The 16,609-nt window shown below is 37.8% G+C and overlaps 2 protein-coding genes across 4 annotated transcripts; both read left to right on the forward strand.

The window, feature by feature from the left end:
- Window positions 1-427: 427 nt before the first annotated feature.
- Window positions 428-4,260, forward strand: rhoh (ras homolog family member H). Of its 2 annotated transcripts, none has more exons than XM_028019300.1 (2): window positions 428-727; window positions 1,619-4,260. In XM_028019300.1, exon 2 carries the CDS (start codon window positions 2,031-2,033, stop codon window positions 2,616-2,618), a length of 588 nt encoding a protein of 195 aa, XP_027875101.1. In that variant the 5' UTR covers window positions 428-727; window positions 1,619-2,030; the 3' UTR covers window positions 2,619-4,260. The 2 variants fall into 2 exon arrangements, with proteins under 2 accessions (XP_027875101.1, XP_027875102.1); XM_028019301.1 differs by having other exon boundaries at window positions 1,622-4,260.
- Window positions 4,261-5,501: 1,241 nt separating this feature from the next.
- Window positions 5,502-15,764, forward strand: chrna9a (cholinergic receptor, nicotinic, alpha 9a). Of its 2 annotated transcripts, none has more exons than XM_028016360.1 (7): window positions 5,502-5,568; window positions 11,131-11,276; window positions 12,420-12,574; window positions 12,680-12,860; window positions 13,019-13,370; window positions 14,433-15,043; window positions 15,120-15,764. In XM_028016360.1, exons 2-7 carry the CDS (start codon window positions 11,181-11,183, stop codon window positions 15,288-15,290), a joined length of 1,566 nt encoding a protein of 521 aa, XP_027872161.1. In that variant the 5' UTR covers window positions 5,502-5,568; window positions 11,131-11,180; the 3' UTR covers window positions 15,291-15,764. The 2 variants fall into 2 exon arrangements, with proteins under 2 accessions (XP_027872161.1, XP_027872160.1); XM_028016359.1 differs by lacking the exon at window positions 5,502-5,568 and adding an exon at window positions 6,384-10,999.
- Window positions 15,765-16,609: the final 845 nt, after the last annotated feature.

Consider the following 16,609-nt stretch of genomic DNA (forward strand, 5'->3'; position numbering starts at 1 on the left):
GCCTTTTTTAAGCTCTTGCAAATATAATAATGCAGCAATAAATCTCAGACTTTACTGTATTTCTACAGTGATCTCTGTTCAGAGAAACAGTCAGTGACGATCTATCCGCTCTAAAAATGCAGGATGTTGACCAAAAAGTAAACTCCTAAAATTAAATAAGAAATCAGTTTTACTTATGTCTTTGAGGGTTTTTGGCAACATGTGGACAAAAAGATAATTTCATATGAGATATTTATAAAAATATTAGCTCAGCTAGTCCGTGGTGGGATGTTTGCTTCACTTGCACTGCTGTTTTTGTGTCTAAACATCTTAGTGTGCACCAGCTGTCAGAAGCACACCCAAAAAGATCCAAACTGTGAAGAGAGATTAAAAAAGCAGCCATATTGTATGAAACACAGCTGCTGTGGGGGAGGCGAGCAGCAGATCTGTCACACCTCCACACTCCAACAAGCGGATGTGTTTTACTTTGCCTTTTCTCGCACTTTCTGACTTTCCTCCTCTACGTATGACCGATTGTCTTTCAGCGGCTGCTTCTGTATTTTACATCTGTGATTAGTGGCCTAATTATCTGCCACTTTTCTTTCCTGTGTTGCTGTGAGGTTCAACTTGTTGTAGCTCAGTTATAACAGATACTTTTGTTGGAGTTTAAAGTCGGTCTTTTCGACACGGTGACGTCTCACAGGCAGCAGCCGACATCCGCCCGTTAAAGATTGGGGTGGCTGACAAGGTAGGCCCAAGCATCCACTTTTCTTTTGTTGCCTTTTTTTGATTACCGTCTTTTAAATTTGATCTCAGTGGAACAATATGTTCTTGATACCTTTATGGCAACAGGTTTGATGTGTTTTTTTTAATCTGACAATGAAACTTGTTTCAGTTTGTTGATTTAACTGAACAAAGAAAATGCTTTTATGCTAAAAAGGTCAATTGTTTGTACTAATCCTAATCTTATCAAACAAAGGTTCTCAAATGTGAGATCATTGAGCTGAAATGTGGAAAATCCACTGATTAATTTGTCCCATCTGCGTGATGGCAAATCTTTCCATCTCGATGACATGGACGGTGGTTTTGAGGTTGTTGTTTTTTTCTGCTTCACAAAAGTGCACCAATATATTAAAATCAGCTCAGACATTGTAAGCAATCAGAAGAAATGTACATGTCTGAAATATCATAAATGATCAATGATAGGCCAATGATTTCTGTCCCTACGTCAGATTGCAACAGCCTGATATGTGGTGTAGACAGCAGAATGAATAATGGGAGGGTTTTGTGTAAAAGAGATACAACAAAATAGGTGCAGACAGTGAAACACATGTGAGCTTGATGATGAGGTTCAGAAGATAAGCACCTGTGTACGTTTTCGGATTCAAACTGTGGATTCTGGGTCACACCCAAGCAAACATGTCTTTACTTCCGTATAAAAATACCTTATGTTGTCATAGATTATCTAATTTGGAAGAGGTGCTGCTCACACATTCATGGTAGATTGGGTGTTCGCAAATGTTTTTACGTAACGAGAAACTCAAAAAACCGTCAAGTGGTCACTGAAACATTCAGCTTTCTAGCTATTGTAAATGTCTTGCAATTCTTCATGTTTCTAACATGTCTCTCCTGTTCCCAGAAGACCATCCAAATTCATTGATAAACATCGGGACCGGCAGATTGATGGTCAATGAGAGGACCGAAGAGAAATGCCCTGAGCTGACCATGCTGCTACTGAGAGCAAGAGGAAGGAAGTGAGATGAGCCAAGATGGCCTAAAGAACCAAGAGGTTGCGTAAGTCATCCGCTGGAGAGGTGCAGGCTGCATGCGAGACCTTTGAGACAACATCGATCAGTTCAGTTCACTGAGAGCAACTCTACTTGTTTCATCAGTGAATGCCTGAGCATAGCCTGTGATGAAAACTGCCAGCAGTGTACGAAAGCACAGCCCACACTTGAGGACCTTACATCCTGCTAACCTGACAGAAAAACCTTGACTTTTTCTTTGAGGAACCCAAGACAACCTGAGAGGCTTGTTAATCAACGGCAACCATGAACGGCCTGACTGAACTGTCCGTGAAGTGTGTTCTGGTCGGGGACTGCGCGGTTGGCAAGACGGCTCTACTGGTCCGCTTCACCTCCGAGACGTTCCCAGATTCGTACAAGCCCACCGTGTTTGAAAACACTGGTGTTGAGGTGTACATGGACGGGGTCCAGATCAGCCTCGGACTGTGGGACACGGCGGGCAATGACAACTTCAAGCAGATCCGGCCGAGATCGTACCAGCAGGCCGATGTCGTCCTTATGTGCTACTCAGTGGCCAACCCCAACTCCCTGGCCAGCATCCAGCGCAAGTGGATTGCCGAGGTCCGAGAGAACCTGCCCAGGGTGCCAGTGCTGGTGGTGGCCACTCAGACGGACCTGAGGGAGGTGGGAGTTCATCGGGGCAGCTGCATCTCACCGGCGGAGGGGAAACGTGTGGCCCAAGAGGTGCACGCTAAGGGCTACCTGGAGTGCTCTTCCTTGAGTAACCGCGGCGTACAGCAGGTGTTTGAGTACGCTGTGAGGACAATTTTTAACAAGCACAAGAAACGGGAAAGGAGACGCTTGTTCAGCATGAACCAGTGCAAAGTGTTTTGACCGTTGACTTTGATCTTGTTGCCGTGTTTTTTTTCTCCAGATATGCTGTTCAAACTCAGTCAGCCATGACGAGATGTAAGGACCCAAACATGACTTTCTGACATACTAGGCTGTACTTCACTAATAACCCCCCCAAAAATCAAACATATTTAAACTGAGAACACTGAAAAATCTTTTACGTCACTGACCGAGAAACCAGCATGTGGGGTGGACACTTTTCTTCAGGGATCAAGTCACAAATGTTTGTTCTTGTAGTATATCAAACAGAACATTGTTTTTTGTATTTAAAGAGAAAAGGTTGTTTTTGTCTCAGTCTAGAATTTACTTTAGTAGGTGAACTTTTTTTTAATTGAAATTTTAAAGAAATATGGTTCTCTACTACCACAAATACATTAAAGCAGCATTTTTTGGATATGGATTCATGAAGCCAGAACAATGTCATTCCAGATATTTCTAAATCAGGTTTAATGAAATTCTGGGTCCCTTACCATTACTATGTGATTGCGTGTGTCAGAAATCATTTAAATTATGTTGGAAATAGATTTTAGCTAAGAAAGCAAAATGAGCCTTTTGTGGAGTACATTTTATAATTTTGTTTCTAGAGAAATGTTTTGTCAGGTGGCCTAAAAATAAAATGTTTTCATAAATACATCTTAAAGCCCAAAAATATTCATATTTTTGGCAGACTAGGGTTTAAAGTAATGTTTTGTTTTTTTGAACATGTTACGTCTTAATCGAAGCAATTATATCGTTTTGGAGTGGCCTAGTCAGAGTTCTGACTTGTCCTCAGAATCTGAGGGGGAGCTAAAGATTAGGGTGATGGCAAAGAGGCCCACCGGCCTCAGAGATCAGGAGCTTAAAACTAGAGATAATTCAACAAAATACCAGAGGAGACTTAAATAAAATATTGGAACGGGTGAACAATTTTTTGTATTGATACCCCTTTTCCATGGTTTTGTTATCTTTTGTGAAATGCCCGTCTCATTTACGATCATTGACAAACGTCTCGGTTAAAAGAAAAATCATTTTAAATCTAAACATGCCAGAGGTGCTAATATTTTTGAGCTGTAAATAAAAAAGTATTATGTTTTTTAAAAATAATTTTACATAAGTTCTGAACTAGCTTAGGAATAAAGGGAAAAAAGTGTTTCTTTTTAGAAACATTTATCTATTCAGTTATTTATGAAAATGACATGAAAAACCACAAGCATAAGATTTGTGATATATTTAACTTTCTTTCTAATGTTCAAATTTCTTCATGTCTTCATGAAACAAGTGACAAGCTAAAACTTGTCACTAAGGTTTGAGTAAATGCCTGAATTGATGTTCCTGCTCTACATTGCAATAATTCCAATGTACAAGAATGAAAAGAAAATAATTTGTGGGTTTTTTGTGAAGTCTCTGTGTCTTGCTTGGTTTTGTTGGATGTTCCTGGATTGAATTTCAATATGTAGGAACCAAACACTGTAAGATGTTAAATTTAAATCCTTATTGTAAACACTTGGTTCAGTATTTTCTTGCACCAATATTTTTTATGATATGAATTTATTTGTGGTGCAAGTCTTTAACAAAAGAATATAACATGCATTGTGGGATCTTAAGCTGTTTTATCATCTTTAAATAAAACTTGTGTTGTTCTGAATTAGGGCTACAAATTTGGCATTTTTATGTCTCTGGCCTGTCAGGCTGTTAAATAGAAAATCCTATCCTGTATTTACTTGCTTTAAAAAAATCCTCTCCCAATAAAAGTAATAATAGTTCAGTGAAACATTTCAAAAAGAGGAAATGAAACATAGTGCTAACATTGTATTTTCTGATATGTCTAGATAGTTAGCAGCTCAGCTGTAAAGAAATGAAACTATGGCTCTTTTATCTCCATATCTTAAAATATTCATGCAATCATAAACATGATTAAACTGCATCTCAGCACTATTGTTTAAGACATTTTCATTTGCTTAAACACACATAGAGTCAGGAGAAGTAAAGCAGGGAGGTTTAGATTAGAGATAAGTTTTATCTTCTTAGGTTTAGCTGTGCAGCTCAAATCAAGTACTGGGATTCCGCCAATAAGGCATAATGTATGTTCATGTATGTAATGTGTAAAAATGCATGCAAATGTTGCTATGGTCTTATGTAAAATTTGAGAAACTTAATTACTACTAAAAGTGTCGTTTTCAGAACAAAACACACTCATAAAAAACGGAGTCAACCAGGAAAAAGGCTCAGAGAAACCATTCCTTCCCCCTCATGTTTTCTCCCGCTCTTTCTCTGCGTGCCTCTGCGTCTTCATGTGGTGTTCGGAGCCGCTGAGGATGAGAGGCACCATCAAGACTTTTCAAGGATATGCTTAAAAACACCTAACCACATCCCAGTCTACACATGAACTCTCATGTACAAACATTACATTACATTGCACACGCACACACACACACCGACACACACAAAATAAAAATGTAGAGCTTAATTTTAATTTCTCACAAATTTCGACTCTAAGTCTTTTCTGCAGGGCCGCTTACAAGTGCTTCAGTACAGTCACACAACATTCACAAAAGCTGGACCATCTGAACAGAGGCGTTTAAAACTAACAGATCTCAGTGCTTAGCTTTAATGTTTTATTTACAATCCACAATATTATTAATGATGGTTCCACAATTATTTCTGCTTCAACTCATTCTGAATAAGAAAAGAGAAGCTCTCGACTTTAAAGTTCAGTGTGTTTGGCTCACTGCTGTGGTCACATCTTTTATGTCTCATTATTCTCTGTGCCACAGCTACCACAATGCCTCATCCCTTTATCTCTCTGTCTGAGTGTCTTTTTCTCACACACATACACACATGTACACACGCCCACAGGCATTGTACTGCACTGTGGGTGTCGAGCCACTTTACGGTTAGCAGTAGTTCCTGTGCTGACATCTGAAGAGCCTCGGGGGATCTATGTGAGGGGCTGGTGAGTTGATCTTTACTTCATCAGATCTGACATTTTGACAGAACAGCAGCCACAACACAGATGCAGCAAATAACTTTGATAATACTTGCCTTTCATTTGCTGCTGCAGGACTACAGGACCTCACTGAGCCATCAATTTAGAGAAAGCTCACCAGACCTCTTTGAGACGTCACGTTACCATGGTGACGAGGCTCAATTAGTTAGCCCTGTGGATTGTATTGATTGGTACTTTACCCACAGCCAATATGTTGTCAGTGTTTTAACATTTAAACAAACTTTTAACAAATTGTAAGTAAAAAGTCAGAGCTTTTTTTTTTTTAACACATTTTCTTGTTTCATATCTAGATGTGGTCCAGTATTGACTGGACATGCTAAATAACATAAGTTACAGTTTCTAAGCTTTCTAATTTTTCTTGAACTTTATTATTTGAGTACATCAAAATTTTAAAACAGAACATATGAACTCCATAAAAAAAAATCATAAATCTAGCATTTTATTGTACACCTAACCAAGATTTTCTGAAATGTGTCTGCAACACTACAGACTGATTAAATAAATGAAAATATTATTGAAAAGTCAATTAATTTCAGGAACCTTGTCGCTAAATGAAATACATTATATAGATTAATTACACACAAATATCTTTTTAAATACTTTGTTACTCTTAATTATGATGATTTTTCACTTACAATTAATGAAAACCTGGCATTTAAAATTAGAGTATTTACTTGCATCCATCCATCCATCCATTTTCTAAAACCCTTGTCCCTAGTGGGGTCAGGAGGGCTGCTGGTGCCCATCTCCAGCGAACGTTTTGGGCGAGAGACGGGGTAAACCCTGGACAGGTCGCCAGTCTGTCGCAGGGCAAGAATATTTACTTAATATACTCAATATGAAAACATTTTTAAAATATAGACTTAACGAAAAGTATGCTTAATACCTACTTAAAGTTTGTCAATTTTCAGAATGTACTTTTAATCAGACAAATTAGCCTGATTGGAATGCATATTTTAATTCATTGAATATGACTGTATGTTGTGCATTGTGCCCATTTAGTGATTTAGTTCGCCTTTTGTGGACACAGTCACACACCATTTTATGTTGTTTTTCTATCCAAGTCCTGAATTCAAAATAGATCAACTTTGGATTGATTTATAACAGTTTATGGGTCCACAACTGTCTAAATGTCAAATGACTTGCATAAAAATGATCAAAAAAGCCTTGTTCACTAAACCAGGTCTATTTGGGTGAAAATCAATAATTTATCAGTCTTCAACAGTCTGTTGAGCAGAGGAAGGGTACAAACAGCCATCACAAGGTCACAGAGAGACACAGGAAGAGCTATTCACTCTCAGCTATAGGCAACTTAAAGTAGTTTATTATTTTACTGATCCTCAAAGTGTTTCTACAAAAATCACATTAAATTATTTGAGAATACAGTTCACATGCACCAATGCACAATGTTTTTAGGCAACTTTAGTTTCTTTTTTATTTTTTATTTTTTACAAACTTTGACTTGTGTAATGAGGAAGCTGGAACTGAACTCACAAGTGTCTCAATTGTCCAATGACTGATCCAGGTCCACAGCTACCAGGTTTCAGACTAACCTGAGAATTTTATTGGACTTTTGAGCAGCTGACTTACATGCTGTTTTTACAGTCTCCAATAAACCTGATTACCCTGATGTTGTTTACACACCAAATCTGTTTGGACTGCTTTAAAAACATGATTTTAATCAGATAGTGCACTTTGTTGGGACAGGTGTGAAAGCTCAGCTGAACTATGGGTCAAGCCAAACAAGTGAAGTCCTGTCCAGAGGAAAACATTGGTGCAGTTTGTTTACTGAGTGAATGCAAACTGACTATTCAACAAACTGATGTCTTGGCTAGTTGTGGAAGTGGCCTAAACAACAGGTAGCCTGACACATCAATTTTCCCACTGTGGAAAAATAAAGGATTTTTCTATTCTATTCTGCTAAAAACTTCACTCAGATTGAGTAATGAAAACTTAACCATCTTGATTATATTAAATAAGACTTGGTGCCAAACGCTTGAAAATGGATAACAAAGTTCAGACTAAAAATAATGCATTGTATAAAATATTTTATGTCTTTATGGCTTTGATCAAAAGATAAATGTTAAAAATGACTAGCACTAGCTTGTGTTAGCTACTTAGGTAAAAAGCTAATCTAGCTTGAGTGACCACACTTGTTCTCTGGTGCAAACTAAACCTAACCCACTGATATAAAAATTAGTATACAGCATAATTTTACCATCCGTTTCTTATTTCCTCCTGTGGAAGAGGTCCAACATAGTCGGGGTTTCTATGCAAAGCCCCTTCTATCCTCTTTCACATTTTGTGATCTAGTGTTTTATTAAAGCACTCCCTATTGGGGATCGAGAAATAACTCAGCAGTTTTTACTGTGTAGGCGACTTCAACCCTCACAGAATCATGCAGCCTCCATTTGGGGAGAGGATAGCCTGAAATAAAACAGAAGAAAACAACTCTGGTTATCACAAGAAATTGCTGAGCACACAGTCATCTGTGGAGAAGTGCTTTGCACATCCTCAGATGAAGACATTTACGTCACATGTTTGTAACTGTTTCCGTAGCAGGAAAAACTCTTGGTTTCTCGTAGATATATGCGATATAAAACAATCCTGTCAAAGTCTGACCAGTAAGATGACCAATGACTATAGAGCTTCGCTTTAAGGAAGAGGTTGGATATCATCTCTCAGATGCATGGCCTGCTGTTACACACTGAAAAAGAAACAATCCTAGCAGATTAAACAAAGTTGTTTAGATGACAAAGTATAGCCTTAATATCCTTAATATACTGTATATAACCATTGATATTATCAGCCGGTAAGGCCTAACTGAATCTTAATATTTAGTTCTCACTTTGCTGCTTTGTTAGCATTTATTACCGGAAACACAAAATAAAAAACTGGTCAAATACATGTTGTGGTTGGATTACTTTGTCTGCTCTCATCTAAAAACATCGGAGATGAAAATGTGAGACCTTCATTATTCAAAAGGTACAACATTCAGAGACATGGCGTTAATGAGAGTTTATGAAAGCTTCACAGCCACTTTCATTTAAACTTTAATGCATCATATTATTAGTAAATGCTAATAGCATCAGTGAGATTTAAAGTTCAATTTGCTCCCATTTTTTTTGCCAAGACTAAATTTCTGTTTACATGGAGCTTGAATAGAGTGAAGTTTTTCACTCTGTTGAAGCAACTTGTAGCCTGCCTCATAATAGGGCTGGATTTATTACCACACATTAAATACGAAGATTTTCGATTAACTGAACAAATTGACAACAAATCTTTAATGAATCTTTCTTTTCATAGCAAATCCAACTCGCTAAAAGTGATGTTTACCTAATATATTCTTCTTTTCACAGCACTTGTGTGTGCACACTCACAAGGCTACCAGCACCCAGACAAGTTCTGGTTCCTTTTCTGTTGTGCAAAAACTCGAAGCACTTCTTTCTTGTTGTGTTTGTTGCATCATGCTTCTCATCGATCAGCACACAAGCTTATATTCCAACCATCACTTAACACTTTTTTTCTTTATGGATCATCTTGTTTCAGACACAAAAATATGCAAAAAATCTTCAAAAGCCTTCTCTGATCATAAAACAAACAAACAAGAAAATACAGGTTATGGTTTGCAGAAATTAATTTTTGCCACTGACTTACACTATGGCTTATTTTCCCTTACAAACACACGCACTCATGCACACCCTGTCTTAGATGCACACAGGAAACACCTGTCCTGTGAGAGCTCAGTACCACAGAAACTGAGTGACACAGTAACATCGCAATGTGCAGTTTCTCTGCGGAATCGGAGCACATTGTCAGTAACATTTGCCCGTATTTTGTAATGTTGCAGATTTATCTGCTTTTATTCTTGTAAATAAACTGATTTCAGGTAAAAAAAAAAAGTGCCGAGGCTACAGTGGTAACATATTAATTACAGAGGACATGTAAAGTCAGCTCTGGGACAGTTGTGTCCTGGAGCTGGTAGAAAATGTACATATTTTCTACCACTTGTATATCAAATTGGAGAAAAACAAAACTTGAACAAATAGTTAACTGTTTTTTTTTTTACTTTTAAATTTGAAAGAAAAAACAAAACAAAAAAAAGACAAACTTCATATAGAAAATGTTGTTTTTACTTTAGTTTCTGAAATTTCAAACAAAATCTTCAGATCAGCAGAATTTCATTCAGTTAAAGAAACAACGAAAAACGTTAGGAGCTCAAAGTTTCCCTCAAACCACACTCACTTTACTGTCTATTTTGTGAAGATAACTTTTTAAGTTATCTAAATATAACTTAAAACAGCAGCAGTGCAAACAGGTCTATACATGCAAAATTAGCTTAAAACTAAGCTGGCAGAATGGATTGTAGGAGGACCACTACTTGGCCCTTCTAAGAATGTACAAAGCCTCATCCGTTTCCTCTCGGTTTTACTCTTTGTTCAGCTTACACATTTTTCTTGCTGCTCAAATTTGGCTAAATTCTAAAAGGCCACATTTAGAAATTGTAGATAATTTGTAAGCATTTCCATTTTATTCTGGAAAAGAATAAAAATGTTATCATACAATAAAATTAATCTATCAAATATTACTTAAACCCTTTTATTTTTTTCAAAAACAAACAAATGAATAAAATCTTAATCGGAAGACAAAGAATACAAGCAAAAGTATTATTTTGAATGACTCTTAGATATTCTGTTTTTGCAAAATGTCTAACAGGATCAGTAAGCTTTTCCTTTTTACATAATCTGCTTACAGAAGGAAATTAAAAATCTTTTTGTAATTGCTCAACAAATTGCAAACAATCTTATTACACTGGAACAACTGATCATTAATTGAGAAAATATCCTCAGAGATATCTGCGTGAATGGGTGTGTGTGTGTGTGTTCATTATGAATAACAGGACATAATGTCGCTAACTGTGTAACGCAGTCCGGCTGGGTGTGTATGTGTGTGTGTGTCGTACAGCTTGTGGTCATGTACACAAGTGGAAGAAGATGTTGGGCATCACATTTCACCTGGAGACATTGTGCAATGTGATATCAAAGTATGTGTGTGTGAGTGTGTGTGATGTCCCAGGTCCTGTTCCGCAGCAGCAATTACACATAGAGAGAGACAGATGCGATCTGCAACTAACAACCAGCCAAGCATTCAGAGCCTCTGACAGGATGTCAGACTTCAGGAACGTTCTGCGGTCTCGTAGGGTTCTGTCTCAACGGTGCAGAACCGAGATCCAAACTGAGTGACGCTCTGGGTCTGGACCAGGCAGGTCTTGGTGACCGCTGTGCTAAATAATTGATCACATTGCGAGAGAGGAGCAAAAAAAAACAAAAAATGAGGAGAACAGCAGTGATGGTTTGGATAAGTCTTTTGGTGCAAGGTTAGTTTTGCTGAAGGGTTTATCTTATTATTGATTGCCTTGTTTTTCTCCTTTGTTGTTCTAGATTCAGAAATGAAAAGGCCTCTCTAACATATGTTTTTTCTATGTTTTACCTCTTCATGTGTGCTCAGTGTCCCATGGTGCTCAGGGTCATTATGCCCGGAAGCTTCTGAATGACCTGATGGAGGACTATTCCAACGCTCTGAGACCTGTGGAGGACACAGACAAGGCCCTCAATGTCTCCCTTCAGATCACGCTGTCACAGATCAAAGACATGGTGAGTACAGAGAAAACTCAAGAAGACGTCATCCACAAACAGAAAACCACAGGTATGAGCCCAAAAATGTAAGAATTTGAGCTGGATTATATAGCATTTCAGGATTTTCTCCATTTTCTGAGACAAAACTGTGACTTAGTAAAATGAGTTGTTGCAGACTCTAGTAACTGGAAGATCTGCTGCATGTCCTCAGGCAAGTTTACCTCTGCAGCTCAGTTTGATTACAAATGTGCAAATGTTCATATAAATATAACAAAAAAGAGAGGGAAAGGTGGCATTACCCTGTAATAATGCAATTTTCACTTTACTTTATTAGAAATAGCTATGTCTAATGATACAAATAATTAACTTGGGTGTCATGGATCAATTTTTCCTGTAGGTTATTGCTACAGCTGGGCAAAATATTTCATTTCTTGTGCAAGTAAACTCCATTGATAACGTTTCACATTTGTTTGTTATTTTACTGATAAACATAAGAGTGTGTTTGGAAGAAAGATTTTTTAATTTTTTGTTTTAATTTTTATTTAGGAAAATACAAGGTGTATCAAGCCTCTTGCCCAGTGACTGCTGGAGATAGGCACCATCAGCTATACAGGGATAAACTGGGATGGATGGATGGATGGATGCATGGATGGATGGATGGAGTCACTAAGAGTCATCAAAGTATAATTACATTTTTATATGAAATAATAAAAGAGACTGAGCATAATAAATACATTTTAAGCATAAAAACTTATGGCTATGGCTGCTATAAAATAGCAATTAAAAATCAGACAAAATAATAATAAAAAAAGATTTTTGTTCTCTTCAGCACATAATTCAAACCCCTCAAATCTTTAAAGTTGGTAACATCTCTCAAAGGAAACGTAAATATTTTTCTTTGATGATGCGGGTGCATCAAAAGTTTCTTCATACATTTACGTTTTTGAATGATGCAGAGACTGGAATGTACTAAATATAAAACTTGTTGTGTCTGCGTCATAGTAGATTGTAGCTGTAACATTTATATTTATTGTACTGTTCTTTGTTGGAAAGCATTTAGTAAATCAGTTTAGGTTGTGGTTTATTGTCTGAGTTGTGTTTGCTATCTAGATTGAGATGTCTTAAATTGTCTGTTTTTTAATGGAAATGCCTGTGGTATAGGATGAAAGGAACCAGGTGCTCACCACCTACCTGTGGATACGGCAGGTCTGGCACGATGCCTACCTGAAGTGGGACAAAGAGGACTACGACGACTTAGAGATGATTAACATCCCCAGTGATTTGGTTTGGAAACCTGACATTGTTCTCTACAACAAGTCCGTAATTTGAAGCAAAAGAGACGAAGCAGACGTTGAATAGTGACTAAAATAAGAAAACGCGCATCCATAAATGTGTCCTTTGTTTTCATTCTGTTAATGTAGAGCCGATGAGGAGTCCTCAGAGTCGCCCAGCACTAATGTGAAGCTTCGTTATAACGGAGAGATCGTGTGGGACTCTCCGGCCATCACAAAGAGCTCATGTGTGGTGGACGTCTCCTACTTCCCCTTTGACTGGCAGTCATGCAATCTCACCTTTGGTTCCTGGACCTACAATGGCAACCAGGTATGTGGAAGCAGGACCCTCAAAAGGTGGAGAACATTAAAAAATAAAGTTCTTGGAGATCAGACAATAGAAATGTAACCTTGAAGCATATTATTACCATTAAATGATCTCTGTCCGTTCTGGGAGCACACAAAAAAATGGAAAAACTTTCCATGCAGGTGGACATCAGTTTAGGCATGGACAGCGGCGACCTGTCCGACTTTGTGGAGAACGTGGAGTGGGAGTGTCACGGCATGCCTGCAGTCAGGAATGTGATGATGTATGGCTGCTGCTCAGACCCGTACACAGAAATCACCTACACTTTGCTCCTTAAGCGCCGCTCCTCCTTCTACATCTTCAACCTGCTCCTGCCCTGCTTCCTCATCTCATTCCTGGCTCCACTGGGATTCTACTTGCCAGCCGACTCGGGAGAGAAGGTGTCTCTGGGGGTCACGGTGCTGCTGGCGCTCACTGTGTTTCAGCTGCTGGTGGCTGAGAGCATGCCTCCTGCTGAAAGCATGCCCTACATAGGTCTGAACCAGTTTTTATCCATTTTTGCCTGTCTTTAGGTCGACATTCATGTGGGAGTTAGCTACAAATGTAGAACTACCATCTGTAGTTAAATGAATATTTAAAATTACTTAAAAAGGTAATTAAGTAAAAACCAAAGGAAAAAGTTACCTAATAATTTTTCTGTTGTTTGTGATTCATTTTTGTTGAGTGCTTCTCTTTAAAGATTCTGCTTTTTTTCACAGGTCATTGGATTTAAAGCCAATTAAACCCAACTCCATTGGGTTTAACTGGCAAATTTTAGATATGGATAATTGAATTATTTTAGCACCACTCAAACTAAGGAAAAGTTAGAAAGAAGAAAAATCTGACACACACATTTAAAATTAGAGTATCACATGAGATCAATAAAAGCACCATGTTTAAAAACACAAATGTTTTTATTATCTGCTTAAAGGTTATTATTTTCAAAGGGGAATTTTAATCTGACTAACAAGACTCAAGACTGCTAATTTTTAAAAATATATCCAGATTTTTTGAACATGACTGTAGATATGTATATGTATATGCTTGCACTCTGATGAGATTCCCAAGGCCTTTTAAAGAGGAACAGAAGGAGAAATCCTTCGCTGTACTTAATGAACTGTTGCCAACAGCTTTTCATCATCTCACACAGTCCCAGCTCAAGTTATCTTTTTACCAAACTCCACAGTGTTTGTTATGGCAGGAAATAGTTTTCCCCAGCAGGCCTCCCAAGGAACCCATTAGATTCTCTTGATTGTTATAGAGACTTTTGACGTCTTTGCTGAAGTTCTCTAATGTGCTCTTTGGAGCTTTCTGCTTTGTTATTCTGTCTAGTATTGATAGTAATGCTATAATGTTGTTGAAACTGTTGAAACTAACAGAACATTTTTACACTAGCTTGCTTAGAGAGTTTAAAAAAAAACAAAAAACAACCCTCTATAACAGAAATATTGATATAAATGAGATTCACAGTAGATTTTCAACTATTGTCTTTAACTTCTGGATATTGTGGAGTTTTACGCTCCCTAAACGTATCATTTTCTCCATCCTGTCCTGAAGGGAAGTACTACATTGCCACCATGACAATGATCACAGCTTCCACGTCCCTCACCATCTTCATCATGAACATCCATTTCTGTGGTGCAGAAGCCAAACCGGTTCCGCAGTGGGCGAAAGTGCTAATCATCGACTACATGTCGAAAATCTTTTTCGTCTATGAAGTGGGGGAGAACTGCACGACACCGGAGAGCAAGAGGACCCCGCTGTACCCGGAGGAACCTATGGGTGATAAGGGTTGTTACTATGATGACAGCTGCCATAATGGCTCCTACCATCACGACGGCGAGTTGTACAGGTACAGCAACGGCCAAGCTGTGCATCATCACAGCAAGCATTACAAAAGTCATGCAAATGGCAACGCCAATGGTAGATATCACTATTACAACAACCACAACAACCGTCCTTCCACATTGGAGCGAGGCGAAATGAAACAAGAGCCCACTCAACACTACCACCACATCAGACGGGACCAACTGGACTATCAGGCTCCTCCGCACTTCCGAAACCTTCAGCACCTGAATGGGGGGGTTAAGGAGCAAAATCTCTACTCTTCAGAGAAAATTCAACTCCCATCTTGCCCCTGCTGCTGTCCCTGCCTCCAACATAAACAGGTGGCGATTTCTTTTTAAAGAATATCAACACTCTTTATTGAGTGTTTGTTTTAACTCCTCTGTGTTTTTCTTCAAGGTGGTAAAAAACATCCAGTACATTGCCAACTGCTTCCAAGAGCAGAGAGCCACCTGTGCAAAGGTAGCAGAGTGGAAGAAAGTTGCCAAGGTGATGGATAGATTTTTTATGTGGATCTTCTTCGTCATGGTGTTTCTCATGAGCATCCTCATCATTGCCAAGGCATCCTGACAAAGTCCTCCAGCATTACTGGTCCTCAGTGTTACTACTTTCAACAACGTCAGCATCTTATAAAACTGTATTGCTCTCAAAAAGACAATGAATGTGGTTGTAAAGATGAATTTTTCCTTCTCATCATGTTGCTGCACACAGATTTAACCACCTACTTCACCTAAAGCCTCCTCCAGTCCTCTTGGGTAGTTAAAGTCAGGTGTGCTCGCATGTGTCACAACGTACTGGAGCGGTAAGACAATCCTGGCTCTTCCCTCGAACATGCATCGACTCTGCATTATTGACGAGGTAACAGTCAGACATCCAGCTGTAGGCATTGTGTTTCTGACATTAAGCAATCAGATGCTGTTTCCAAGTTTGATCTGTGTACAGTCATATCTAATAAATTAGAAGATTATTGAAAAGTCCATTTATTTCAGTTAATCATATTCACTTAGTGAAATATTATATTGGCTAAATAAAAGATTGATATTTTTCAAGCCTTTATTTTCTGCTTACATCTAATGAAAACACAACATTTAAGATTAAAATATTACATCAGACCAATAAAAAACATATTTTTAATACAGAAATGTGGGCTTAATGAAAAGTATGTTTAAGGCTGATATTTTTAATAGGTAAAACAAGACCCTTCTGAATGCATTCTAATATTTATTTTATTGAATATGACTGTATTGCCAACTCAACAAACACTGGATTGGCTGCGTGCATGATCAAAAATGGTGGCAAGGTCACTGAGGCAATCTGTTTTTAGTGAAACACCAAACAAAGCAGAAGTATTCATATTTATTCTTTGTTATGAATTTGAAAATTCAGTCTAGCTTTTGATATTTAAAGGTGATACTCAGAAAGAAATAATACATTTTCACCAAGTTCTATCTGGGTTCTTACTTTAAATTCAAATCTACCTCCCAGTGCACATACTTCTTATGTTTGGATAAACTCTTTTAAAGGGTTCAATCAAAAATAAAAGTCTGATATTGTTCTATAAAATGCTGTTTTACTTGTTGTCTTGGGATTCAAGCGCATGCCCACAGGATACAAAAATACTGGTGACATTAACTCTGATGCATGAATTATGATCCTTTGTGTCAGAATTTTTTTTCCATTTTTTAAAATTATTTTCTTAAGGCATAAAAAAGGTAGGAAAATTTTTTTGTAAAAATAATTTATTTTTAATTTTTAATTTTTATGTGATCCATTGTAATTTTGTCCAAATACAAAGTTGTTATTTGAAAAATACATCAGTAGTATTGTTCCTTAGGGGTTATCTGATGTCACAATATTTTTTTTACTTGCAAGAGTCGTCTACAGTAGAA

Source organism: Xiphophorus couchianus, chromosome 5, assembly GCF_001444195.1.
Source record: "Xiphophorus couchianus chromosome 5, X_couchianus-1.0, whole genome shotgun sequence".
NCBI classification, from domain to species: Eukaryota; Metazoa; Chordata; class Actinopteri; order Cyprinodontiformes; family Poeciliidae; genus Xiphophorus; species Xiphophorus couchianus.

What these genes read in the sequence shown, in the direction of transcription:
- rhoh (XM_028019300.1), top strand. Translation starts at nt 2,031, where the DNA reads ATGAACGGCCTGACTGAACTGTCCGTGAAGTGTGTTCTGGTCGGGGAC.
- chrna9a (XM_028016359.1), top strand. Translation starts at nt 10,954, where the DNA reads ATGAGGAGAACAGCAGTGATGGTTTGGATAAGTCTTTTGGTGCAAG. An exon ending in GGACCTACAATGGCAACCAG is followed by an intron (nt 12,861 to 13,018) that starts GTATGTGGAAGC and finishes CTTTCCATGCAG; the next exon opens with GTGGACATCAGTTTAGGCAT. An exon ending in CCTGCCTCCAACATAAACAG is followed by an intron (nt 15,044 to 15,119) that starts GTGGCGATTTCT and finishes TTTTTCTTCAAG; the next exon opens with GTGGTAAAAAACATCCAGTA.